This window comes from Aspergillus candidus, assembly GCF_002847045.1.
Source record: "Aspergillus candidus strain CBS 102.13 unplaced genomic scaffold BDW47scaffold_8, whole genome shotgun sequence".
Taxonomy (NCBI): domain Eukaryota; kingdom Fungi; phylum Ascomycota; class Eurotiomycetes; order Eurotiales; family Aspergillaceae; genus Aspergillus; species Aspergillus candidus.
The window spans coordinates 670,431-696,573 of record NW_020194013.1 but is presented as its reverse complement, the minus strand read 5'-3'; the positions used below and the strand labels follow the sequence as shown (position 1 = coordinate 696,573).

General features: G+C 50.5%; 7 protein-coding genes across 7 annotated transcripts; 3 read left to right on the top strand and 4 right to left on the bottom strand.

Moving 5' to 3' along the window:
- Positions 1–2,425: 2,425 nt before the first annotated feature.
- BDW47DRAFT_115971 (putative mitotic spindle checkpoint protein (Mad2B)) lies at positions 2,426–3,259 on the top strand (the record flags this gene model as incomplete). The annotated part of the gene is made up of 1 exon (XM_024814863.1): positions 2,426–3,259. The coding sequence occupies one exon, from the start codon at positions 2,426–2,428 to the stop codon at positions 3,257–3,259; it is 834 nt and encodes a 277-aa protein (XP_024674656.1).
- A 1,958-nt stretch (positions 3,260–5,217) lies between these two features.
- On the bottom strand, positions 5,218–7,864 carry BDW47DRAFT_89670 (uncharacterized protein). The gene is made up of 3 exons (XM_024820169.1): positions 7,049–7,864; positions 6,700–6,977; positions 5,218–6,629 (listed from the first exon to the last, which is right to left on the bottom strand). Exons 1-3 carry the CDS (start codon positions 7,708–7,710, stop codon positions 5,245–5,247), a joined length of 2,325 nt encoding a protein of 774 aa, XP_024674655.1. The 5' UTR covers positions 7,711–7,864; the 3' UTR covers positions 5,218–5,244.
- Positions 7,865–8,903: 1,039 nt separating this feature from the next.
- On the top strand, positions 8,904–10,572 carry BDW47DRAFT_89667 (uncharacterized protein). Its single transcript, XM_024820168.1, has one exon. It carries the CDS (start codon positions 9,290–9,292, stop codon positions 10,478–10,480), a length of 1,191 nt encoding a protein of 396 aa, XP_024674654.1. The 5' UTR covers positions 8,904–9,289; the 3' UTR covers positions 10,481–10,572.
- A 93-nt stretch (positions 10,573–10,665) lies between these two features.
- BDW47DRAFT_123650 (putative sister chromatid cohesion protein Dcc1) lies at positions 10,666–12,170 on the bottom strand (the record flags this gene model as incomplete). Its single annotated transcript, XM_024816094.1, has 4 exons — positions 10,666–10,830; positions 10,894–11,060; positions 11,141–11,949; positions 12,052–12,170. The coding sequence occupies 4 exons, from the start codon at positions 12,168–12,170 to the stop codon at positions 10,666–10,668; spliced, it is 1,260 nt and encodes a 419-aa protein (XP_024674653.1).
- Positions 12,171–12,798: 628 nt separating this feature from the next.
- On the bottom strand, positions 12,799–16,377 carry BDW47DRAFT_115968 (Anp1-domain-containing protein; the record flags this gene model as incomplete). The annotated part of the gene is made up of 5 exons (XM_024814862.1): positions 12,799–13,161; positions 13,214–13,533; positions 13,587–14,266; positions 15,357–15,667; positions 15,742–16,377. 5 exons carry the CDS (start codon positions 16,375–16,377, stop codon positions 12,799–12,801), a joined length of 2,310 nt encoding a protein of 769 aa, XP_024674652.1.
- Positions 16,378–18,199: 1,822 nt separating this feature from the next.
- Positions 18,200–19,584, bottom strand: nbp35 (Fe-S cluster-binding ATPase). Its single transcript, XM_024811662.1, has 2 exons — positions 19,409–19,584; positions 18,200–19,353 (listed from the first exon to the last, which is right to left on the bottom strand). Exons 1-2 carry the CDS (start codon positions 19,476–19,478, stop codon positions 18,410–18,412), a joined length of 1,014 nt encoding a protein of 337 aa, XP_024674651.1. The 5' UTR covers positions 19,479–19,584; the 3' UTR covers positions 18,200–18,409.
- Positions 19,585–21,949: 2,365 nt separating this feature from the next.
- On the top strand, positions 21,950–25,453 carry BDW47DRAFT_89600 (phosphatidylethanolamine N-methyltransferase). Its single transcript, XM_024820167.1, has 3 exons — positions 21,950–25,013; positions 25,083–25,173; positions 25,255–25,453. The coding sequence occupies exons 1-3, from the start codon at positions 22,450–22,452 to the stop codon at positions 25,306–25,308; spliced, it is 2,709 nt and encodes a 902-aa protein (XP_024674650.1). The 5' UTR covers positions 21,950–22,449; the 3' UTR covers positions 25,309–25,453.
- The last annotated feature ends 690 nt before the right edge of the window (positions 25,454–26,143 follow it).

The window sequence follows — 26,143 nt, the reverse complement described above, 5'->3', positions numbered from 1 at the left end:
TTTATCCTTACTCTGTCTTTCCATTTCCATCAAACTTGTTCCATGTGTAATCTCTACTCTCTATGGGGGAACTTGGCTGGTGTCGTTTTCGTTTTTTTTTTCTTTTTTCTTTTTTTCTTATATTTATAATATTTTTTCTAACATTATTGATGTTAGATTATTGATTTTTCCCCCTCGGAGAAAAGATGGGATCCTTCTATCCGGGATCCCCCTTCATTCCAATAGCCCATAAGATGAGACAGATACCTAGGTTAAGGCTGAAGACTAAAGCCATCGAGAAGTAAACTAGAAGACATATGATGCAACTGATCCGGGTTGGTCGTTTGAAGATTTGTCCCTTGTAATCCCTATATAATTTCCACGGGATTACCCACCACCACACCGAGCTTAGTCCCTCCGTTCAAAACCTCATTAGCGTCTGGGTGCCTGATCACTGCTAGGGCATGTATTTATCTGAGCCTTAGCAGAGATTTAGTAGGTAGTTAGTAGTCAGTCGACTAGTGGAGGAGGAGGATTCGGGTTTCGAACTTCAATCTATTGGGGTGAGATGATCGGCCGTCACACCCGCCTACAATCATCATCATTTCTCAGTTCTCTGGCAGGAGTTGTCTGGTGGAGACGGCTAGGATGGATATGCGAGGTGAGTTGAAGCAATTTGTTAGTTAATCGGTAAGAACCGCCTTGGTTGTATTACCGTATTGTATCTTTTTTGTTCCCAGAGGACTGGCCTTTCTTTTCCTTCTTCATTATAATTATGTGATTCTTGTCATTGCTTGTTTCTGTCAGAGTGCTCAATCATATCAATTGTATAATCTGTTCTTGTCAACAAATCATACCTGATATCTGTTTGAAATGTTAAATGAGGTTAAATAATACAGAACTCCACCATGACCACACGTGACAGACGGGTATCGTGACCTTTTACTTGACTTTCGCCCCGTCGCCCGACAAGCCTTTCCACTTTCCCCTCATACTGTCTTTCTTTTTCTTTCTCTCCCTCTCTCTGCATTCGTTGTTGTCGTATCTGGTTGACTGGTTGACTCCCTCTCTCGCTTTGGGACTGATATTTCCTTCTCCTCCCAATTATATCCCCACTGGGTTGGTTCATCCCTCCTCTCCCAAAACGGATTAGGAACCAAGTTATAAATATAAAAATAAAACAATAAAAAAGGGGGAGGAAACAAGAAAGGTAAAAGAAATAATATATTCTGATATATATTGTTTGATTTTTACATTCCAGGAAAAATCATCATATATATATTTCCCTGACATATATAAAAAGAAAAAAGGGTTCCAAACAAAAACCTCCGAGGAAGAAGAAGAGGGACCAAAAGAAAAGAAGGGAAAAAAAAGAAGAAAAAATACCTAAAAAAGGAAATCGAGACAGGAAAAAAAAAAAAGGGCCAATTTGATCATCAACAAACCAAACCAAGTGACTGACTGACCATTATCCAACTCAGGTCTTTTTCTCTCTTTAATCTCTATCCCAGATCTTCTTTCTCTCGGATTGTCACGATCTCAAACAAAATCATTCCCATGCTTGGAGGTTCGCATGTTTGAGACTTGTCCACCCAACGTATGTTCCCTCTGAAGTTCCTTACTGTTCCATTTCCAATTCCATCCCCTCCTCCTTCTTCTTCTTCTTCTCTCTTCGTCCCGACTGCTTCTCTCCACCGACTACTCCCTGACCCTCTTTCCCTTTCGCCTTACACTTCCTCTCTCTCTCCCTCTCCATCCTCCACCAAGTCATTGATTTGATTCTGGTGTCTATTCCCCTTTCCCTCAACCCTCCTCATTAGAGTCCCCCAGATCCCTTCATCCTCACTGTTCTCTTCTTATCTCTCGCTAAACCTTCTTCCCCCCACCCCCATTTTCCAACCTGAGGCTTCATTCGGCTCTCTTCCGGGAAAAAGAGTGATTTGACTGTTCTATTTCAATCCTCCCCTCTCCATATTTTTTTTTCTCCCACTTTCTTCTCCTTCAACCCACTCCCCACCCCCTCCTCTCTCTCTCTCTCTTTCTCTCTCTCTCTCCCCCTTCTCCCTACCCCTCCTCCAAACACTGTCGCTACCACAAGTTTATCCATTTCAACCAAACAAACAAAATTCTTATTATCATTTTTCTACCAACGGGTTAGAAAAAAAAATCATCAACATAAACAAAAGGAAGAAGAGGAGAGAAGTCGGAAAAAAAAAAACAAAAAGAAGACATTCAAGACATCATCTTCCATGCGTGCAGAGGAAAGCCGTTGTTGACCCCTCGTCTCGAAAAGGCAGAGCGATGATTAGCCTCAGGGTGGAACAGCACTCAGATTCTCCGAAATCCCGTCCAGACCATCTCCCCCGTGGAAACGACGACGCCCGATTCTACGACGGCAATGCCGATTGCCAGTGAGAGCACCACCGTCGATTCCTTCACTACCACCATGACCACATTTTCTTCGCCGGTCACCGCACCTCGATCGATGCCCACCAATCAGTCTGCATTGGCGGCATCCTTCACCAATTTCCTCACCGTCTCCATCCACCAGATCCTCTTCCTCCGCTCGGTCTACCCGCGCGCCACCTTCTTACCCGTCCGGGCCTACAACTATCCCGTCCGACAGTCCCGTCACCCCAAGGTGTGTGACTACATCAACGACGCCTCCATCGCCGTCGACGCCGAGATCCTCAAGGGCTCCATCACCGCCGTCAGCATCATCATTTCCTCCCTTCGCACGAACCAACCCCTCGAACGATATGCCTTCGACCTGTCCGGATTCCCTCGCGTCCCCTCGGGCGAGGTGAACACCACCTTTGACGACCGGCGGGAGGATCCCTCCAACAAGACCGGCGTCCCCGTCCCCGACCGAGGGGCTACCCCGACCCCCGACCTCGAAGCCCAGTTTCGCGCCTGCCTGGCCCGATTGGCCTCCGCCTGTGCCCGCCTGACCCCGTTGCCCCGAGATGACGAGTTCAGCTTCACCGTCTGCATCGAAGTCCAGGAAGATGCCCTCCCCCCGGCGGGTACCACTACGGAAGAGCAGACGTGGATTGTGGCCGAACCGGGCAAGGTACACCTGCGGTCCTGTACCGCCCCCTACTCCGTCTCGAAATTGAAGAACGGCGAGCCACAACCACCTCCCCCCACAGTGTCCAACGGTCGGGCCAAAACGGTGCCTGTACGACGTGTAGAGGCCGGGGAGCTTCGTTTGGAACTGTGGGTGGAAGAGGCACGACAGAAATTTAATGAGCCGGTGGATTCTGAACATCCGCCATGACCGCGATCGTTCTGCATCCATCGATTTGAATATTTGATCTTTTTTTGTTCGTCTAGTTTTGTTCACTTAAACATCGTTGCTGCCTCTCGTCTTTTTTTTTTTCTTTTCTTTTTCCTCCTGACCTCTTTTTCTTACTTCTTTTCCATTTTTATATCTTTTTTTTTTATTCCGACCTTTGATCTCCTTGATTTAGCGTGACCAATGATCGAACATACATGATGGATGAGGGAATTAGGAATTGTCGTCCGAATCAGCGGCGCAAATATATAAAATGGGGAGCGGACGATTTTTGGGATTCGCATGGCATTACATAGATCTGGTTCATATCTTTCCTTTTCCTTGGATCTTTTTTTCATGTTTTTTACCTCCCTATCTTTCCCCCCTTCTTTTCTTGTCACGTTCCTTTTTCCGACTTGGCTCTTATTACCTTTTTTTCTCCCTTTCACCGTCCTTTTTCTTTCCATCTTTCCTTTCCACCCGCTTTTCTCTCCAATCTCCTCCCTCCATTTTTTTTATTTTTTTTTTTATTGTCGGACCACTCCATTTACATACCATTTCATATTGTATTTCTCTCGTCTCTTTCGTTGAGCTCCATCCATGAAACTAGCAAATTCAACCATCTAGCACTAGCTACAAGGTCGCCAGATCTGTCGTCGGCCATCAAGTGGATACGATGCCTGTTTCGTTCGTAAATGATACATGTCCACTTCAGTTTCACTGCATGCAAATGACGCCATCGCCGTGCATGTTCCAACTGCATTCGTTGGCAATCTAAGTGCATCTGCGATTGGTCGCGTGAGAAGTGGAAATGAGCACCATCCGGTCCTCAATACGCCCCATTCCGATGACGAAATATCGCAGATTGAAGATGGAGTAGAAATCCGAGTCCACCCCGCAATCTAGTTTGCGGAGCCGAAAGTGACCGACCGAACGGCAGTTCTACGGGAGTCGTGTCGCAGCCACCTGAGATCCATATGGTCATCACGTTGTATTCATCCACGCCGGTAGGGGAAGAGGTCGAGGAAATTCAAATCGAGGGGAAATGAAGACAGGCTTGAGTTCATTTGTAGTTGAGTTGACGTGGTCGAGCCGCGGTAAATAAATACATACCCGAGCTGGATTAGATCATTTCCCCCCCGGATGGTTGGTTCAACTTGGGTCCACGGTTCTGGGTTCGGCGTGTATTAAATTGGGTTGGGTTGGTTTTGTTTTGTTGTTGTTGTTGTGGGTGTTTACTTATAGTTTCTGTGATGTCTGTTCGTTTGTTTGTCTGTATATTTAGGTTGTGATGTCATATGTTTTGCTATTGCGGTGTCGCTGCTTTGTGTGTGTGTGATATTCTTATGACTCTATGGTCATGAGGGTTAGATAGCTATATTAACTAGTAGTCTACTCTATAACCTACTTTTTCTTCTTCTTTTTTTTTTTGTGTGTGTGTGTGTGTGTGTGTGTGTGTGTGTGTGTGTGTGTGTGTGTGTGTGTGCCATTTGGTTCCTATTTTGGCGGATTCCGTTTCGTTTTATCTGTTTCTTATTTGCTGGGTATACACCTATGTGTGTGTGTGTGTGTGTGTCTATTGCTTGCTATCCCAGTGAAGTAATTCCAGTGTTCTCCACACGGTCGAGGGTAGGAGCATTACAATTACTGATAACTGTCTGAATAATCAAATATAAGCATAGTCTCATGGTAGTAAGTTGTAGAGGGGTAGGCTTGAGTTGAACAAGAGGATAGTAAATGGATTATACGAGAAGAAAAACCATGTTTTTTTTATTCGATATGACAGAATTATCTAGTGCGTAGTGCTATTTCTTAAGGTGCGTGGAATGGAGACTGCTGGGGACTAGTTTGTATATCGAATAGTAGACAATGGAGGTCATACAAGATAAAAGTAATGTAGAAAGGATAGATTATGTCTGAGCTAAACGAGATACCAATCCATTAATACATTCAAAATACTCCGACCAACATAATGATTCCAACGTAGATCATAGAATAGGCTCTGCTGTGGACCGACGGGGTGTATTCCTGTATGGTCGACGGGTCGGCGCCGCTGGGATATGGACAGCCATTCTCTCGGTCATGTCTCTGGCAGGAACCGGGTTCGCAGCGCCTTGGGTGGGCGGATGGGCCGTGTAGGGTGGCAACGCGAAGAGGCTATTGTAGTTTGGCATGGCTGGTGGGTTGGGTGATGGGCGTCTGAAGCGGGGTTGTGAAGATTCCAAGGAGGGTGGGAGATTTGCTGTTGGAAGCCCGGCCAGGGGATCTATCTCGTCTTTGTCATTCAACGCCCCGGGATCCGGCCCCCTGAGGCTTCGGTAGAAAACCCGGCGCTGGCGATTTTCTGTTTGTGGATATGGGTTTGGATGTTCGAATATACTTGGTCGGTTGAACTGTGGCGCCTGCATCGTGCCATCAGGCCTATGTTGAAAGAGACCACCGCCGTAAGGCTGAGGAGGCCCATTGGCGACAACGCGATGGAGGCCATGGAGGCCATGGCGAGCCTGTGGCAGGTCCACCTTGGTTTGCTTGTGACGGTGCACGAGAAGTTCTTCCCGGGTCAGATTGGGGTTGTCGGCTGTGAGTTTGTCAATGGTTCTCTTCTCTGCTTGATTGACTGCTTGTTCGTCGGCGTTGTGGACCTGGTCATGGGTAGGGCAGGAGCCGGGCCCTTGTCCGAAATGGTTGTACTGCGCGCGCGTTATGTCCTGCCGGCATATATAACACATCACATGGGAACATTTCGAGCAAATCATCTTGTTACATCCAAACTCCTTGACGATCTTCACTTTGCATTGAGGGCATTGGCGGATCAATGCCTCGCTCATGGCCTCTTCCACCAGGTGGCGCTCGGGAATGCCCTTCTCTTTCGCGGCCTCCGCGCAGGTCTGGGGGATGTGACTAGTCGCTTTGCACAGGCGACAGCTGACTTCCTCGCACGCGGGGTTCTGACACCGGAATTCTCGATCCTCCTCGATAGGAGCGCAGACTGCTTTGAACTCGCAAAACGGACAGCTGTCAAGGCCCTCCAGTCCGGCCCGTCGGACTTCGTCTTCTTGCTGAAGGGAGTCGAGCTTCTTCGTCAGAGACGGGCCTAATACATCTTCCAATGTACTGCGGGCGAACCCCGCCTGGCAACCACTGGTATCAATACACTGTAGTTGATATTTCATCAGTCCAATCTGGGTCTCCGCGTTCCTGCGAATGCAGCCGAAGCAAAAGAAATGGATGGTGGCTCCCTCGCAATGGATTGCCCTGTTCAACGGCACGTCAAGATAGCAGCACTGGCATTCCACAAGGTTCCTTGCCCGGGTATGTTCCTCTTCGTTGCGCCTCTCCGCATTTTCTTCTTCCTCGCGCTTACGAAAAGCGTCTTCGTTGAGAATCGCCACTGGTCAGTTGTTCGTCCGAGGCCTTAAATATCCATTCGATTGTTCACTCACCGGCGTCTCTCTCCACTCTGTTATGTGCGGCTTGGAGCTCTTTCAAAAAGTCGTCTGCTATTGCGGGATGAATTTCAACCCCTTTGAGGATATCGTTCGCATGGTCGTCTACTCTCCTTCCCCTCATCAGCCTCGTGTATGGACGATTGCGGCTTGTGGTCGAACGTTCGAAAGAAGACAGCTCAACGTAGACCGAGAACAATGATCTTCCCCGTTGTATAGTGTGTCGTAGATAGGGTAGGGGAACAAAGGGGAATGTCCGCATCAAAATCTCCTTTCTTCGACAAAAAGTTAGCTGGCGACCGCAAAAGTCGGAGCCGTGATGTGACATGGAAACGATGAAACATACGCAGTTGCGATGTAAGTGCCATCATGATGCTGCTCACGTTCCCATCTTGAGTCATCCTGAACACTGCTGGCTTTTGGGGTTCCTTTCTTGTGCCTTTTCTGCTTCGGGTAGCTTGAGTTTCCAAGGATCTTCTCAATGATTTGCGCTTTTAACGTAGGGTTTCTTTCATGACTGGAATCAGTCATTGCTTCCTGGAGCAGGGCTGCAACATGGGCGAGGCTGATATCTGGGAATATTTCTAGAACCTGAGACAAAAGCCTGTTCTCATCGTAGGATGGAGAATCAGCATGACGATCCGAGTTGGGAATACCATGTTGAATCGAATCTTGTGTAAGATCGATGGTCTGCGCGACGGAATTGTCAAACGGTCCGAACATGGACCACGTCGCATTAGGCCCAGGGATCTCCTGCTTCGTGGATGTAGGGGTGTTATCCAAAGGATGGATCTGGTAGTCAGCGTGCCGATGATTCTCATGTTTCATAGGTATAGTAGAGTTGTTCGGAGGATGGATTTGGTGATCAACGTGTCCACCGAGACCGTAACCATATCGTGGATAATCGAGCCCAGCCGACCAGATGTCCGCGTTGTCTCCCATGATCGGATCAAGATACTCTTGACCGAGGAGACCAAAGTGTCTGGAAAAGACATCGTCGACGTCCATGCTGGTCACTTTGGGTTGCGCAAAGACTTCAAATGTTAGAGGTCTCTGCGTTGATGCTAGAATGATCCCAGGCGCTCAGGTTGGTGTAGCAGGTCTCAGAGGTCTAAGTGAGAGGTCTCAATCATTACACTGGGAAATTGGAGGGGGGTAGCATGGGAAGTCTAATTCCACGCCGGGGAGCCAAAGGAGGGTCAAACAAAGAATAAGCGTAGAGTGAAGGCCCTCTAGAGAGATGGACAGGAACTACAGTGGAGATGTGGGTGATATGTCCCCCGCCCAAAACAGCAACAGGAAGTATCACCCATCATTATGATCGTGTGGCATGATAGAAAAGTGGCAGAATGTACCAATAGGGCAATGAAATCAACAGGGTTAAGCTCATCCTGGATCAATGGCATGATCTCTTTCAGAGGACTCAAAGGATATCAGAAACCCAACCTACTTGACTTCATGGAAAATATCCAGTGATATCGCAGCCAGTCTGTCTTTCTGCCTCTTCTCCTTGAACCGTCACCGTCTCATAAGATTCGATGGTCTACCACCAGGGGAACTATAGGTCAAAGCGGAGACCTCGATCGGCCAAGAGGGAACCAAGGGAACCCAGAAATCGATGTCCGACGGTAGAGAGAACAGTGGGGTAAGAACCGTGGCTGGGAGCTTTTCCCAACACCAGATTAACACCCAAGATTCTTATACTGACAGCGAAAGTGGGGTATAACAAAGCCTTGGTGGGATGGGAACAAGGCATCAACTGGCGGCTTTTCCTTGCGGGGATAATGCCACTCCCCACCGCTCTCCCAATCTCCATCTGGAGCTTGAAATACGGAAATCCAGAAACCTCGTCATGAACCTCATCCAGTCATTTACCCCAGGAAACCCAAACCCACTGGTTGGATCATCCTTATTCACAGCTCGGGATCACTTGCATTCTGGACCCGCGTGAACAAAGTCAAGTGACAAAGATCTTGTCCAAGACAGCATCACCGATGACATAACTTGACAGATGTGGCTCCCCAGACGCCCATCTCACTGGTCCAGCCCAGTCAGATCGGGCTCTGGAAAGAGTTCTGTACCCATGGTGGATCCTCATTCCATTACCGGGATGACCTGCCTAATCTACATACGGTAGGGTAGTATGGTCTGTATTATTACCCCCTAGTTACCCACTTCCCTGTCAATAATACCAGCCTTTGTGACCTCTAACGGCAGGTACAACCTCATGGATCTCAACAGATTCATCGCTTGCCATCGCTTGGAATCGGAGTGCAATGACACATAAGTATATCCCTTGACCCCTCCCTCTCTTGTGTAACGTCGGACGGGGGTTCTTGATTGATTATTTATTTATTTTCCCCCGGATTTTGATCCATTCAATTGATTCGGTTTGTCGTCGGGGATCGACTGTGACATTCATTTAACTTGTCATATACCGCCACTGTGACTGCCTCGAGCTTGGAACCGTTTTTGTACACTTCAGCTCGGCATCTTTTAGCTCTACAGGATCAACAACATCATCAACTTCAACAGGAAGACAACATATCTTAGTCTCATCCACTACTTCAACATCTGAACGAACATTATGATTGCCCCCAACACCGTGTATGATGACCCGCCCGTCTTGCCCCCAGGAGACTCCCCAGAGCTGGCCCTGGTCGCAGCCTCGCCGCAGGAACGGATCGAGACCATCAAGCTGAACAGCACCGCCTGGAAAGGGTTCCTTGACCTCGATTCCTACATCGCAAGGGAGGACTACCTGCGGCAGCAGCGTCTGAACAAAGACGGCCTCACCTGCTGGATCCTGGTGGACCGTCGGCAGCCAGAGGGCCAGAGGACAATCCTGAGCTCCTGCGAGACATACAAGAAGCACGCTCTGTTTGCCCACGACGGCAAAGTCGAGGACGTGGTGGCGTATGGCGTCGGGAGTGTCTACTGCCGGTCGGAGTTTAGAGGGCAGGGCTACGCGAAGAGAATGATGCAGCTTTTGAGCGCGAAGCTCGATGCGCGGCAGATGGGGACCGAGGGGCCTGGGAACTCTGCCTTCAGTGTCTTGTTTTCGGATATCGGGAAGAAGTTCTATGCGCAGTTTGGCTGGAAGCCGTTCCCGTCCTCCCATCTCTCTCTACCGCCCATCTCCAAGGAACAGCATGACGGGGGCCTCTCCACAGCCACTCTGCCAAAGGCGACAACGTTGCACGCCCAGGACATCCGGGACTGCATGTGCAATGACGAGCTGATCCAGAAAGAGCGCGACTTTCTGCGCGTAGCCTCCCAGGAAAGCCAGACCCCCAAAGTAGCCATCGCCCCCAGTTTTGAGCACTTTGAGTGGCACTGGGCGAGAGAGGAATTCCTCTCCAAGAAGATCCACCCCAAAAGGAGCCCACCCGCGATCAAAGGCGCAGGGGAAGAACGTTCTGGTGTGTATTGCGCCTGGAACAGGAACTTCGGCGAGTCTCCCCAGGAGAACACGCTGTATATCTTGCGGTGGGTGTACGATGAACCCACCACGCCGGAGGAAACCGACGCGACGGTCAAGAGCATGGCTTCGATCCTGAGGCGTGCTCAACTCGAGGCGTATGAGTGGAACATGGCCCAAGTCGAGTTTTGGAACCCCACCCCCCTGCTGGAGAAGGCAGTTGCGCTCTTGGACCCGACCGCCAAGGTGGTCCATCGTGAAGACAGCAGCATCGCGTGCTTCAGGTGGACGGATGCCGAGAAAGGTCCCACCAAGGATGTGGAGTGGTTCTGGAACGAGAAGTATGCCTGGTGCTAGTGGCTTTATAGCTGTCGCATTTCTGGCCCTTTTTTTTTTTTTTTTTTGTTCAACCATTTCTTTCTGAGGACAGGGAGGACGATATATTCCACTGTCCCTGTCCTGGCGCGGTTGGTACATATGACACGTCTCTTAGACATATAGACACAGAGCAACAGAGCTCTACATGTCAGTGCAAAGTGTGCTCAGCGTTTCTGCCTTTTATTTTTGAATAGCTCATGCCAATTCCGTGACTTCTTCGCTGCCGTGTCGGCGCTGATATCTGTGGACAGATTGTTCTTGAGCTTTTGGCGGTCTGCTTCGTTGACGTAGCAGATAGTCGTAGGGTCAGGAAATTTGTACGAGTCGTTCTGGAGATATTAGAAACCATCCAACAGATATGCCTCGTCCATGTAGTTTGGGGGTAGACTCACGGTCAATTGAGACAATGAGACATCGTCCCTCCACGACTCAGGAAGATGATTCTTCCAAGTGGCGAGGAATTCAACACGACCAACAGCTGTCTTTGTAGAGGGCGCGACAGCTTCCAGATAGGTCTCACCAACCCACTGTAAACACTTCTTCTTGTCGATACTCGCCCCTGCACAGAAGTCAATAAGCATCCCCATGCCATCCCTCACGTCCGACAACAGAAGGGAAGAGAAAGAAAGGCAAACTTACACTTCATCTGCGCATCATCAAACAGCCCACCCAACTCCTCCCCAGACTCACAAACCCGCCTCACAACAGCCTCAAACAGATCCCGGGGGAATGGCTCCACGACAGTACCGTCGTCATCCTCATCAAGCACAGATTTCCACAAATCCCTCACTAGGAATTGCTTCTCCAGGTCAATTCCCTGCAGGACAGCTCCCTCCATCGCCTTCTTCCACACATCGATCTTCACCTGCGCTGAAGGTCGCCGACAGTACTCAGACACAGCCCTAGTGCTACTGCTGCTACTCCTCTCCGCGCGAGGCAACACAAACGCACACAGCTCAACCCAGCCCCTCTCACACTCAGCCAGTGACAACGGGACATCGTCGAAAACACAGCGAATGATATCCCCTCTCTCCTTCTCCTCCTCTTCACCCCTCATCCCTAGATCCCCCCGCGCACTGTTACCATCAACCCCATCCCCATCAAACACCCCCAACGCCCCCTCCAAAAACGGCCTCGCAGAGAACCCCCCAGACGGAACATCCAACTCAAGCGTCGACCCGCACTTCGCAATAGCAGTCATCGTGTCGACAAGGTCGAGATTCAGCCCTTCCTCACCGACTTGGTCGCCGGCTCCTCCGACGATATTGATATCTCCGCGTTTGGCGCCCCCATCGCTAGGCCGGATAACATGTAATGAATTCGAGGACTGGACTTCGCGGATGCGGTATGTTTGGGTTGGGGTGCAGAGGTTGACGTATTGCTGCTGCTGCGATCCGGTGGAATTTTGAGATTGGGATTGAGATTGGGCGGGGGATTTTAGTTGCAGTCTGAGTTCGTCCTTCTGGTTAGTATATTGTCATGGATGAATGTTGGTTCCGTTTATATCGAGAGGGGAAATATAGGTAGGGTTTCTAGTGGGAATAACATACGTAGCTCCGTCCTCCTTCGTTAACAATCCCACCAATTCAGGCGTGAGCTCCAGTAACCGGAATGCTTGCTGCGGAGCGGAGTGTGTGAAGAGGATGGGGTGGGTGGATTGGGTTGACATCTTGATTGTTCTCTACACCCTGTTGTTATATGATATGTTTTCGGAGGAGAGAGTGGGAGAGAGAGAGTGTGTGTATATGTGTGTCAATGTCGTGGAGAAATGTCATGGAGATGAAGTCGAAATTAATCAACGGAGGAAGCACTCAACGCGCTGCGCTACGGCACGCGTTTCCCGCGCACGGGCCACCGCTTAATATTTCTACTTAACTACAGGTAGGGAAGTCTCTCCGCACGTAGACCTTGGGTAAATCAGATGGAATAATATCGGACATCCAAAACATAGTACTATACACTAAAAAATCCGAGTTTGAATTCTACCCCTGAGTTGTTTTGACCAAAATGACACCCATCAAATAGATAAATAAAAAAAACCAACCGACATTTGAAGAAACCAACCCCAAGCACTCCAATACACTCCCTCATGAAAATAGAATGAAATGAGACAATCCAACCAAACGAAGGGGACGAGCTCGACGCGAACTGCACTACAGCCCTGTGGCCAGCACGAGAGCTACATATGTTCCAGGCAAATCACAAGAGGCTGGACCTGAGGCTACTGCGGTATCCACGGAGGTTTCGCACGAGCGTTGCAACCCTGGGAAACGGCATGAACATATGGTAGACGTTAATTAAGCGACAACCGGTGCATCTGCCGGTTTAACGGCCGGTTGGACGGCCGGAACTGCAGACCCTTCTTCAGCGCCCTGGACGGTATCGTGTTTTGCGAAATCAGACACCTTGCGCGCCTGCTGGTCCGTCTCCATATCGTCCTTGACAAAAGCGTTGTCAATCTCCTTTTCTGTCTTGACGTCCCGGAAGAGTTGCGCTGCCCGGCGAGCGCGCTCGGCCTGTTCTTTTTCTTCTTCCTCGCGGTACTGCCGCTCCAGTTCCATCTCCTCCATGTGGCGAAGGTCGTCTACACTCGGTTCGTAAAGATGCCAGATGGTGTAGTGCGGTAGGCCGACGACTGAGAAACCCATCCGTTTGGCCAGCTGATTTGATGTTAGTGTACAGAATGATGATGGGAGCTAAGGGGAGTCTCACCTTTCCGAATCCTTCTGTCTCCGCATGTTTCTCGAAACTAAAAGCCGGGAAATGCACTCCGGCGCGAAACACCCTTGCTTTGGCAAGAATACTGACACCCCCAACGCCGTCGAGGTCCATCTCCATATCAGGATCTCCGTACGGGTCGCGGAGGTAAGCTAGATGCGGCCGCCAGGTCGCATATTCGGCGTACCCTTCCACAATGACCGCATCCTCGTCCAGGGTCTCGGCCAGCGCGAGAGCGGTCTCGGATTCCTGCCACGAGTTCAGATCGTACGGCTGTTCACCCCCCAGCCAGTCGGGAAGCGGGCGCCAGACATCTGGAAAAGAATTAGCTGCAGTCCATCATCGTCCATTGTTGCTGTCCACTCACTCGGCACGATGACATCCTTGTCGTGTCGCATGAGGTCTTCGAGAATCGTCGTCGGCGCGGTTTCGACATCCGCATCCCTCCAGTAGACCCAGCTGTGAGTTGGGCGCAGGGTGGCACTCAGCAGCCAGTTCCTCGCCTGGGCCATCAGCTTTCGACGCCCCGCTTGAGCGGCGAAGCCATGTCTGCTCTCCACATCCTGCGTCACCTTTTGCCCAAAATCCTTGCGAATCACGGAAATTTCACCAAAGGACATGGAGCGATCGGGGTCGGTTTGCAGTTCTTCCAGCATATGGGTCAGCATCCCCGATGTATCATCCTTCGAATCGGATACGAGAAACGCCAAGTCGATCAGGTGGTGGGGGTATGTGAGATTTCGCAGATGCGAAAAGAACATGGGGAGATGGGAGGCGGCGTCCCGGAGCGGCGTACACATGAGCACACGCTCCTCCCGTTCCCAGCCACTTTCCGATCCCTGGACCTGGGCAAGATCATAGTATCGTACGGTCTGGATCTGCAGATCGTTGGCGGCGAAGAGGCCCAAGGAGACACTGGGGAGGAGCGCGGACCGCCATGAGGGGAAGATGAATACGAAAAGGAATAATGAGATGGCCGCGATGAGGCCTAATCGGAAGATGAGTTGTCGGCGACGTCTGAGGGCGGGTTGTGAACGGGGTTGAAAGCTGTCGCGAAGAAGAAACTGTGAGCATTTCGTCCACCTCTCGCTGGCCGCGCAGGGACTCAACCTGAAGCGACATGCAACATGGAGTAGGACTTACTGATGAGGAGTGATGGAAAAGGTACTTTGGTGACCGCGAGGGTAGGCGGCGTAGCCATTCGCGAAGGCGTGATGCCTATTCATGTCTTCAAGTACAGCCGCATAAAGAAGCTAACAAGTCGACCCCCGAAGACCCAGGAACCTCGCAAACCACCTGTGGTTTTGGTCCGGGCGATTGGAAATGGATGTGGACTTCTTGAATCCCTAGTGCGAAATGCAGCCACTTTGGTGGCGTGCGCGGCCAACCGGTCTGCAGGGTAAAACAAGGGTGTTGAAAGAATGACAATGGGATCACGGATCACAGATCTCACAGGGAGAAAGGTATTATGAAAGGAATTAAAGAAAAATGTGAAACTAATCTGAGAAAAGAGAACAAGAAAAGAAAGAAGAAACGAAAGGTTTGGTAAGGGAAAAGATAGAAGAAGTGAGAGGAGAAGAGAAGACGAAACTTGAAACGTTCAGGCTTGAGGTGTTCCCCAAGTGAGTGTTAGTTACTAGTAACGGCCACCTTACTTTACCTGCTACGGGGTCTTTCTTTAGTGGAAACAATTGGTCCGGCGGTCTTCCTGTCTGTCTGGCCCCTCCAAACTCCACCTCGAACCTAGTCAGGCCCTCCAAATCCGGTAGTTTAGAGGGAAAGGATCGTCCTGTCTTTTCTGTTTGCGGATATGCGACGCTGCTTGTTGCTCGGTTAGATTGATGAAATTAATCTTGAATGTTCCATGTATTCATCCTTATCGGTGGTGGTTCATTTCAATCCACCCGAGTGCCTGCCGATCTTTTATCTACTGTAAAATCAATGAAAAGAAAATAAATTAAATAAACCCACGCTCCCAAAATGCCAACCATCGCAATGCCAGTATACCAAAAAAAAAGACGAAATAAATAAAGAAGAAAAAAAAAATCACCGACCACTCAATCGCGAAATTCGCGATTGAGGCGACCCCATCCCCTTCACCCCAATCTCGACCTGTCGCATCACCTTTTTGAGCAACAGATCCATCCGAGGCGGGTCGCGCAACACAGGAATGACGGATCCGGCCTCGTATTCGCTGTCCAGGATATAATACCGCTCTCTGCCCCAGTTCCCCACCGTGTCTCGCTGGAATGCAACTTTCACGATCGCCTTGGCGGGAACACGGGCCTTGTTGATGGCACTCTTGGAGAAGATCCGAAGGAGGGGGCCGAGTCCAGACCGAGCTTGATGTGCCATTCGGACCGAGAGGGGCGTTGTGGTGGCTAGGTGGCTCTCCCCTGCCATTGCGCCCGGATCGAGCGTGCAGATGTTTAGTGAGATGTTGCCGTTCTGTGGAATACCTTGTCAGTGACTGTGACCTTTTGGGAGATTGGTTGATGAAGCGGAGTAAGGGTTGAACTGACCAACACGAGACTCCGGCGCAAGGCATACATGGCAGCGCTCATCAATAGCTTGCTACTCCCGAACCTCACACTACTCTCCTTCGCACTGAGGGGCGTCCCAGGCCGCCCATTAATGCCAGTGGCATCAGTCTTGTCGAAGTAATCCAAGGATCCCCTTGACATGGCAGAACAGCCCACATTGATAACCCTAGCCCCGCCATTGGGCGTCCCGTCGCCAGCACGGAACGCCTCAAGTAGACTGACCGTCAACAAGAACGGGGCGATGCAGTTCGTCTGGTACACGGGATCGTGCCCGTCCCGTGTCACCCCATCGTTCACATACGACGAGGTGGCAGCGGAATTGATCAGCAGAATCACCGGAGGGATCTCTTTGTTCTGCACCCGCTCCACCGTGTTCTGCGAAAAGCTGACGACCGAGTTGAAACTGGCCAGGTCGGCCCGGACCACTTCTATCGACCGGGGCCCGATAAGGCGGATCCTCTCCGTCACGCTGCGGACGCTGTCGGATCTGATATCGCGCGCCACCAGAAGGATATGAACGAAGGGCTGCGCTTTGGCGATAGCCACTGCGATTTCAGACCCCAGCAGCCCATTTCCACCAGTGATGATTGCCGTTCCGATGAGGTGAGTGGCCATGAGGGGCTTCTGATAGGTTCGGGGATATGTGAAAATTCGTCGGGGTCAACGGTAGGGCTCGTGGAGAAATTGGACACATTCAGGGTCACTCCGGTTGTCTAGCATGTTATTATGTGGGGAACAAGAAACAAGGACGCTGTCAAACAAAAATATCGAAGGAATCGGGCATATTTCAACAATAGCCCAACAAGCGCAAAAGACAAAGAAAGATCCAGGGCAAAAACTCACTCCCAGCAGGTCATTCCACGCCCCCCTCCTCCCTTTTATCAAGCGCAGCTCAGCTCTGGCGCTCGGGGCTGAGTCGTAAACGTCGTATAACAGAACACAAGTCCAAAACAACAAGATGAAAGGAGAGAAAAAGAGAAACTCGGGAAATCAAAAGGGAAGAAAGAAAAAAAGGCTGACCATAAGACTAGAGGCGTCATAAGCGGCCGGGGTCCGAGGCGATCTGTATCCTGATGCGCCAGACCGGTCTAGAGAGAGGGAGGCCAACCGAAGTGAAACCAAGTGGGGGGATCTCATCGGACGTGGCCCACTTGGCATAAAAAATAATCGGCCAGGGCGACTACATTACTGACGCTGAACGAGAGAGTGAGCGAGGGAGGGAAATAATCATGCCTAAGAGTGACGAGTGTTTAGGGAGCCTGATTTAAACGAGGATCCCCAGCATTACTATCTGATCATTGGATGGGAATGTATATTCGGGGGAAATTTGTACGAGACTGGAAATTAACAATATCATAAGGCGTACCAAGCCTAATCAACTCAAACTGTGGTAATGATGATAACGACGATGATTATAGACTGAAAAGTTATAGGCTGTCAGCTATTCAAAACACGACAGACACCGTATATGCTCTAACCCAAAGGTAAGACATGTCCCAGTATGGACCGTAGACGTGGGAGGACAGATCCATGCACGACGGAGGGAAATAGAATCAGAGGTTGCATTGTCAGATCGAATAAGACTGCGACGTAGCCTCAATGTCAGAGACAGCTAGCCAAATGTTAAGGATTACCATCAGCTACCAAATCCCGTCCCAATCTTTTCCCCATTGTCTCCGGAATTTGAGACGCAATAAGTAGCTAAGGTACCGAGTGAGGATGGTATATAAAATTGATTCAGACACGTTGGCATACAAGGGCCATAATCTCAACCATTAGCTTTTAGCCAAGCGACAGTATGAAATTTAGTACTATTTATTACTTATCACCTAAAACTTAGTATTGCAAAATGATGACCTGTCCGGTCTATACTTAGACACAGGGAAAATGATCAGTGGCGCCGTCCTGGCGGCGGTTCTTTCAAATCGCGCGAGCCGAATGCATCTTGACCTGCAGCCACTGTCTCTCGGCATAGTTTCTTAGTAATTCCACACTCTCTAACTATTTTACACTGTGTGTGGCTGTGTAAGATTCAAGGGAAAATATTAACTTTTAGGCTAATAAACCAATCGAGGAGGCATTTTAGGGCTACCACTCACTACCTGACTATTATCACCTCAATGCTATTTGTCGGGTATCTCTCATATCAAGCCCAACCAGATGCCGACTCGGTATTTTGGTGCGGTGTCTGAGAATATCTGTGTGCACATCTTCCTAAAGGCTTCTATGTCAATGTAAATAATCCATCTGTACTTCTTCTCTAATCTATTTGAGAGGTGTTCTCAACTGTCTAATCACTAGTGATCAGTTACTGTTCCCGCTTAGTAAAGATTTCTCTAAAACTCGATTCATATCATCCACTGCAAGTTTGAGCTATACTACATCTGCGATGAGTGTTATAACAAACTAGATGGGTACCGGCTACAAGGATAGTAGGACTGGATGCAACTAGTAGATTCTATAGGTATGTTGCTTTAATTGACATCTAGTCACGTAGTCACTAACGAGGCAATACTATATGACCAAAACCTCGGTACCAAAACCCTGCAAGTCAAACGCCGAAAACTCCTCCTGCATCCCAAGTCGCTGTCCAATGCATCGCGCTCGAAACTATGCTAAAAGAAAAAGGAATGCAAGTAACCAGCCACTAAGCCGTATCCTCCGGCAGTACATCGTCCGGATTCTCCCCAACCAACTGACCAACCGAGCGCACAACCTTCCTGATAGCCTGCGAAGCCGGACTGTCGGGGAAATTGTCAACGAAACTCTCCCCATAGTCACAAGCCATCCCAACTCGCGGGTCAAGCGGCACCGCCCCCAGGAAAGGAATCCCCATTTTCTTCGCCAACCGCTTGCCTCCTCCGGTCGTGGCCCTGAAGATCTTCGACTCGGTCGAGCAATTCTGGCAAACGAAGCCCGACATGTTCTCCACCAGTCCCAAGACGCGAATCCCAGCCTTGCGGCAGAAATCGATCTCCTTCCTCACATCCAGCAGGGAAACTTCCTGGGGCGTGGTGACGAGCACGGCGCCGTCAACACCAGATTCCTTCAGTAGCGAATTAACCGACAAATGTTCATCCGAGGTGCCCGGCGGCGTATCGACAATCAGGTAATCGAGCTCTCCCCAATCCACATCCTTCAGAAACTGCTTAATGAGCCCGTTCTTCTTCGGCCCGCGCCAGATAATCGCATCGTCCCGGTTCGGCAGCATGAACTGGATACTCATCGCGCCCAGGTTATCCGTCACCCACACGGGACTCCAACCCGCATTGCTCACGTGGATCGTCTCCGCCTCGACCCCCATCAGCTTCGGTATCGACGGCCCGCAGATATCGGTGTCCATCACTCCGACAGTCGAATCGGGGTTGGAGGCGAACGCGTGCGCGAGGAGGGACGAGAACGTCGATTTACCGACTCCGCCTTTACCGGAGAGGACGAGAATCTTGTGCCGGATTTGCGAAAGGCGCTCGGTGATGATGGGGATGTCGGGGTCGGGGCCTTTGGGCGCTGTCGCACAGATGTTCTGATTGGGACAGCCGGCGCAGGCGTCGCCTTTGCCAGCTTGTTCGGATTCAGGTCCAGGACAGTGTTCTGCTCGTTATCAGCGAATGTATAGAAGCAACTCCAGTTCACGGTAGGTACATACCTGGCTCCGGTGCGACCAGGTTCGACGCCGCGTCCAGGCCTGGCGTTGGTTCCTCCAACGAAGGTGCCATTGTGAAGTTTCAGCTCACCAACTGGCTGAGATAGTAGGCAAGGTATAAATCGTTTATTGAAATCTTTGTTAGACAACAGATATAGCCTCTAAGCCAAATGAAATAAGATCCGACAATATAAGAGATTATCAACCTCTGAACGTAGTCGACAAAGGTGGCGGAAGGCAAAAAAGTCCCAGAGTGCTTGATAATCAGCACCGGAGTCTTATCGGGATGACAAACCCACCGGTGGCGATTGGTGCCTGAGCGATAAGATCGATAATGCCTACACTGCATACTGTGTGCTTCTTACTCCTTCGTAGAAGTTTACTATTCCATTTCCGCCCATTATCTAATTGATTGACTAGGGTACTATCTGAAATGATCTCCATGCCTTAAATTCCATTCTGATGGCGTGGTCTACACGATCCTTTCTCGTCCGGAATCCGGAACAAGAACTACCAAGCCGCTTTCTTGTCCTCTTTTGTATCAGGTTAATGGGCGCGAGCGGGGTAAATCATGAATCAACATGTTGCTACTTGCTAGCCGCGTCAAAATGATGTGCATCCAGGAGGATCGTCCTGTCTTACTTAACTTAGGGGATATAGGCGGCTTGTGCACGAGGAAGGTCCATTGCTAGGTAGGTATTTCCCTCATGCAGCATTGATGATCTACTGTGGTCGCTCCGAAGGTGAGGGGTAATGCAGCCTGGGCATACCAGCCCCCTTGGACCCTTTCCCAGTACCAGTACATATTAGTGAGGGGTTACGCGATATGGTTGTCACGATGCGTTACCATTACTAACATCGACCAGCCCATGATGGTTGTCAGAACTCTAATACGGTTGGTTTGACGGCCGGGGAATATGATTGCACAATACAGGGACAGGTACGGAGTACAGAGGTAATATTATACCTCCGGTTACTATTTCTCGACGCAGCAATGATATCATCTTCTACCCACTTCAACCAACTTCCACGGCCCCATAGTTAGCTGTACTGAGGCCACTACAGATAGAGTGGGTGATATCCGTCTACGCCGTAAGAGACCGTGCAACTTCGTATGATACGAATGCGAAGAGCTTTGCAGATACAAGGCCCGTGGGTATAGATTACCTACTTCTATAGACAGGACACTGCCATTGAGCATCCATCCGCTTGCCTCCGAGGCTGCAGGACACAGACTCACGCGGAACAAAATCATGATGATCAATTTCCCTTTCAGAGAACCGCAAGGGCCAGTGCTGCACCCGTAATCCGACGCAGGACGGCCCTGATCGTACGGGATCGCTCAATGGCATTCTAGTCTAGGGTATCTCGTTGCATCCAGATGAGTCTGTGGTCAGCAGTGAGGCACCGGCTATATGCAGGCTGGATCTTAGCGTGATAAATTATCTGATTCAATGCGCCTGGGTTGTCCAAACGACCTTCGGACTCTCATTCTTAAAGGGATCCGCATTTACCGCTAGGATATCGTGGGTTTGATGCCACTTATGGCTACTCCAACGTTCCCCGCGCAAAATTGCAGTGTGGTCTTCTTCTATGGGTTTGACTGGGGTTTTTATTTCCGGATAGGACGGGTAGAATGGAAGTCTGTCGTCCGTCCACTATACGGATACTCAGGACACAGATGGTTGCTCCATAGTTGTAAAGTGGCTGGTTACAAGCACGTGTGACTGCAGATTCTATCCGAGTTGCATTATGATCTCCCACGGGTTTAGTGGCAGCAATAGTGACATGTTTGTTGTTATATGGCCAGGGACCACAGTAACGTGAGTGGAGATTGTATTGGTACGGACTTGGCATACTGCATACTAGACCTCAGGAAAGAAGAAAAAGTGTCCACATATTATTCATACCAACCCTATCTTTGCGACTAGAATCCACAAAATGGAGAGAATGAATCCTCGAGGATAAAGAGATACACGTAGTGGTGTTGATTCTCTCATTTTCGGACTCATTCTGCTTGGCTGGATCCAGTTCCATCGTCATGATTGGCGTCTTCCCCAACTCTCAACCGACTTCAACAGGTTTAGCTGGTTCCTCCGTTCCTTTCCCAGACTAAGGTCTTTAGAAGGATGGACGGGTTCCACTCCTCCGAGCTCTCTCTCTGTCTCTCTCTATCTGTCCCTCTCTTTCTTATTCTCTCTGTGGACCAGAATCAGACACCAAAGCTTGTCTTGACAAATAAATACCGTCGACTTCCCTGACTTCTTCTGGTTATTGATCTCTTCTTGTTCCTTTCGCTACCTCCTACCTATCCTCCTCCCCATCATTCCAACGGTCTCCCACCGACTTTACCCCATTCATTCCACTCAATACCGAGCTTAACTCAATGCGGATTGGTGTCTCAATCTCGTAACTAATAGCACGGTGTCATACCTGGGTTCTATCTTACGCCATTACTACCGTATCCTCTCCTCTCCCCCGCTACACCCAACATTCCCCCCAAAGAAATCCAGCACCAGTTCCTAGTCTCGTCACATGCTTTCCCAACCCTGGTCTGGCTTGATTTTCTTTAATTAATTGTTCTTCCTCCATTTTCTCTTTCCTTTTCTTCCTTGTTCCTTTCGTCTTTTTCCCTTTTAATCTTTTGTTTTCTTTTCTTTTCTTTCTAACTGGTGACTTTTTCTTGTTGTCGTTGTATGATGGATCGTGGCCTCTCAACAGGCACTGCAAATGAGAGCGATGGGCTCCGCGCGAGGGCTGCTCCCCCTCAATCCAATGCCGCCAATTCTGGAGCTCTAGCCACCGCTGGTGAGCTGGACTCCAAGGATAAGGTTGGTGCGGATTTAAAGACTTTTGGCCGGACCCCCGATGGAACAGGTAGGTGGTTGATCTCCCTTTGCGCGCCTTCGTGGTCTCTCGTCCATTGCGCCAGCGGCGTTCCCGGAGGTCACCATCCTCTCATGGGATTCCCCCTCGCATCTGAGTCGACTAGGTAGCTGACTGTAAGCTCTTGAACAGTCTTTACGGTCCCCCAGACGCATGACATGGTCTCTCAACTCCTGTCGCCGTCGGAGCCCAAGAATTTGTCCGATGTGGCGGTGTTGGTGATTCTAGGATTCCACATCCTTCTCCTGTGGCAGCTCCCCGCGGGCGCCAAAGTCCCCGTCTTTGCCGTGGTCTACCTCTTTTGGCGGGCTTGCTACAATGCGGGGATTGGGTGGCTTCTTCATAACCAGTCCCATCACAATACCCTGATCCGCTGGGCGGAGAAGACCAAGATCTTTGTGAACCCGGCCACCGGCCAAAACCCGCACCCCACCCTGTACAACTTGGTCAAGCGGGAGCTGGAGACCAAGATCCGTGCCGACTACTCGTTCGATAGTGCCCCAATTGAGTACAACACGTGGCTGGTCTTTAGACGTCTCGTGGATCTGATCCTGATGTGCGATTTTACATCATACTGTCTCTTTGCGATAGCATGTAGCCACCACCCCGTCAACGAGAGCGCCATCATGACCGTCCTACGCTGGGCCTCGGGCATCGTCCTGGTGCTCTTCAACCTCTGGGTCAAGCTGGACGCTCACCGCGTCGTCAAGGATTTCGCGTGGTACTGGGGCGACTTCTTCTATCTCATCGATCAGGAGTTGACCTTCGACGGCGTCTTTGAGATGGCGCCCCACCCCATGTATTCGGTCGGCTACGCCGGGTACTACGGTATCTCGCTCATGGCCGCCAGCTACAAGGTGCTCTTCATCTCCATCATCGCCCATGCAGCACAATTCGCCTTCCTGGTCCTCGTGGAGAACCCCCACATCGACAAGGTCTACAACCCCCCGCCGCCCCGGAAGCGCACGGCCGACCAGGACGCCGCCACGGCCGCATCCCAGACGGCAGACTCTCCCATTGCGCCAACCCCGACCGCACCGACCGACGAGCAAGTGCCCCATGCGCCACCATCCCATAGCACCCCACCGCAGTCGGTCCACAGTCTGCTCGGCCTTCATAATCTGGATCTGTATCGGACGACCGACCTATCCTCCATGCTCGTACAGTTCCTCGTATTCGCTGTGACCATTCTCACGCCCTCCACCCCGTGGTACCAGTTCCTCTTTGTGGTGAACGCGGCCGTCTGGCGACTGGTGTTCTCCGTGGGTATTGGCTACCTGCTGGACCGCCAGTCGAACACCAAGGCCTGGACCCGGCATTTTGTCAAATACGGCGAAAGCCCCCAGGAGGCGTGGAACCAGTGGAAGGGCACCTACCACTTGAGTATGATCATGTGCTATGCCAGCTTTATCGCTGCCGTATGGAAACTGTACACCGTCCCTGCCGACTGGGGCTATGGGCTCGTCATGCTCAGACACGTGCTGGGCGTGGGGCTCATCTGCCTGCAGATCTGGACCTCCGTTAGCATCTACGAGTCCCTCGGCGAGTTCGGCTGGTTCTACGGCGACTTCTTCTATGACGAGTCCCCCAAGTTAACCTACAACGGCATCTACCGTTTCCTGAACAATCCCGAGCGGGTCCTGGGCCTGGCCGGCGTCTGGGGAGCGGTCTTGATCACGAACAGTGGCGCCATCACGTTCCTGGCTCTCCTGAGTCACATCTTAAGCCTGGCTTTCATCCAGTTCATTGAGCGCCCGCACATGCACAAGTTGTACGGGCAGAGCCTGCGGCGGGATGCGGGTCTGGTGAAGAGCTTGAAACGGTCGTTGCCCCCCTCGCTCCGTCAACTGCACGGCAGTGTGGACAAGATCTTTGACGAGTCGTTTGACTTCATTGAGGATATCATCGACACAGCCCGTCCCAAGCTCGCCGCCGGTGTCAATACCTTTGTCAAGGATACCACCGCGCTGTTCCAGAAGTACCCTGCTCGTGTGACCATCTCCCGGATCGACGCCGACATGGCCGGCTACGATTCGCGCAAGTATTCCCTGGAGGTTGAAGGAACCGACTCGTCGTCGTCCGATGTCCACGATCCAAGCAGCGGCCGAGAGGGCGCCAACGCCCAAATGCCGCTCGACCGACGCGGCGACCTGAAGACCCTGGTATTCGAGTACGGATCCCCGCTCAAGGTCAAATGGGAGGCACCCCTCAACCACAGCAAACGCGACTGGATCGGCCTGTACAAGGTCATCGACAACACCTCGCGAGAAGTCACCCGCGTTTCCTCCCAAGGCCGCTGGATCGCCGTGAACGCCGGATCCTACGACAACCTGACCTGCGAGAAGGGCATCATCTCAAGCGACGTCGTCCGCAAGACGGATAACAACGGCGAGGAAGCCACCGGAGAAGTCCTCTTCTCCGGCGACAAGCTCTTCTGGACCCAGGGCGTCTTCGAACTCCGGTACCACCACAACGGGAAACACAACGTCATGGCCATCTCGAGACCGTTCGAGATCCGCATCCGCCGCTTCGACGAGGAAGAGCTGCAGAGCCAGGACGACGTCACCCAAGCCGCTGTCGAGAAGAGCCTGCTCCCTGTTATGCGCAACTGCTTTGACCGCGATCCGGAGATTGCGCCCGAGACTGCTGATGAGCAGTTTGGTTCGTTGGTTGAGCGAGATGGGAAATTCGCGAAGCGGGTTGTGTTTGCCGTGCATCAGATGTATGACCCCTCCTCACATAATCTGTGCTACCCTGTCTCCTCCACATTGTACTAACGAATGGTGTGTAGGTTCGGTATCGAGTTCGCGCCCGAGGTAGTACGATCTGACGGGACGGTTCGGAACCTTGCCTGGCGGATCTGCAATGCGAAGAGAGTTTTGGTGAGTCCTTATCCTATGCTTGTGGGTTGGATGGGGAATCAAAAGGAAGAAAAAAACTAACGAGTAATTCCAATATCAAAGGCTCCCTACAGCATGACAAGAGACGGCGCATCGACTCCCAATGAAGAGAAATAAAAAACTACTCTTCCAAACTCAGGGACACTCTTCCACTCCCTCCGCCTCTTCCCCCTTTTCTCCCTATCCCACGAACACCACCACTACTACACCCCCGACGTGCCTAATCAAACGAAATGATGTGTGATGTGACGATTAGCTTTTGTGTGCTTCTTCTTCTTACCTCATGTTGAAATGAAATGAACTGGCATGTCTGTCTGCTTGCTTGTCTTGGGGAGGGAATGACCTCTTCCTGGATATAGGCGGCGACTTTTTATATAGCCTCCGGGCGACTCGATTTCGGCTCTTCTTCACCTTCTCCTACCTATTTTTTCTTTTATCTTCTTGGTCCCCTGGTTTGACTTGATTTGAATGTTTGAAAGGGACTGTCGAAGTCGAGAGAATTGACGGTCCAAGGTTAAACAAACCAGACTAGAATAAGAAAAGACAAGGGGAGGACCTTGGAAGAGGAGGACGACAAGAAACCCGAGAAAGAAAAAAAATAATGAAAAATGACAAAAAAAAAATAACATTTGATTAGATGGACTCGTCAGAAAGGCCGTCGATCTTTGTTGGTGTGAAATTTTATTGTGTCTTGTTTTCTTTTTGGCTTCGTGGTATATAGTTGAATACAATTATTTTTCTTCATTACTTTGATTTACTTAAATTTTTACGTATATTGAGGAGATGGATTGATGATTGGACAACTGAGCATTGATTGCTAACAGACTATTATAATTTCTAGTTTACGAAACAGTGACCTGGGAGACTTCAGACAGTTAGCAAAGACCAACACATGTCTGAGTGATATTGCATAAAAGAGCAAGCCAACGAAGCAACCCCAAAGGGTTACAAC

Coding starts and splice junctions, on each gene's coding strand:
- nbp35 (XM_024811662.1), bottom strand. CDS start 19,478: ATGGCACCTTCGTTGGAGGAACCAACGCCAGGCCTGGACGCGGCGTCG. Junction 19,354..19,408: donor CCTGGTCGCACCGGAGCCAG/GTATGTACCTAC, acceptor GATAACGAGCAG/AACACTGTCCTGGACCTGAA.
- BDW47DRAFT_89667 (XM_024820168.1), top strand. CDS start 9,290: ATGATTGCCCCCAACACCGTGTATGATGACCCGCCCGTCTTGCCCCCA.
- BDW47DRAFT_89670 (XM_024820169.1), bottom strand. CDS start 7,710: ATGGACGTCGACGATGTCTTTTCCAGACACTTTGGTCTCCTCGGTCAA. Junction 6,978..7,048: donor GGCACTTACATCGCAACTGC/GTATGTTTCATC, acceptor TTTTTGTCGAAG/AAAGGAGATTTTGATGCGGA. Junction 6,630..6,699: donor CAGAGTGGAGAGAGACGCCG/GTGAGTGAACAA, acceptor TTCTCAACGAAG/ACGCTTTTCGTAAGCGCGAG.
- BDW47DRAFT_89600 (XM_024820167.1), top strand. CDS start 22,450: ATGGTCTCTCAACTCCTGTCGCCGTCGGAGCCCAAGAATTTGTCCGAT. Junction 25,014..25,082: donor GTGTTTGCCGTGCATCAGAT/GTATGACCCCTC, acceptor AATGGTGTGTAG/GTTCGGTATCGAGTTCGCGC. Junction 25,174..25,254: donor GCAATGCGAAGAGAGTTTTG/GTGAGTCCTTAT, acceptor CCAATATCAAAG/GCTCCCTACAGCATGACAAG.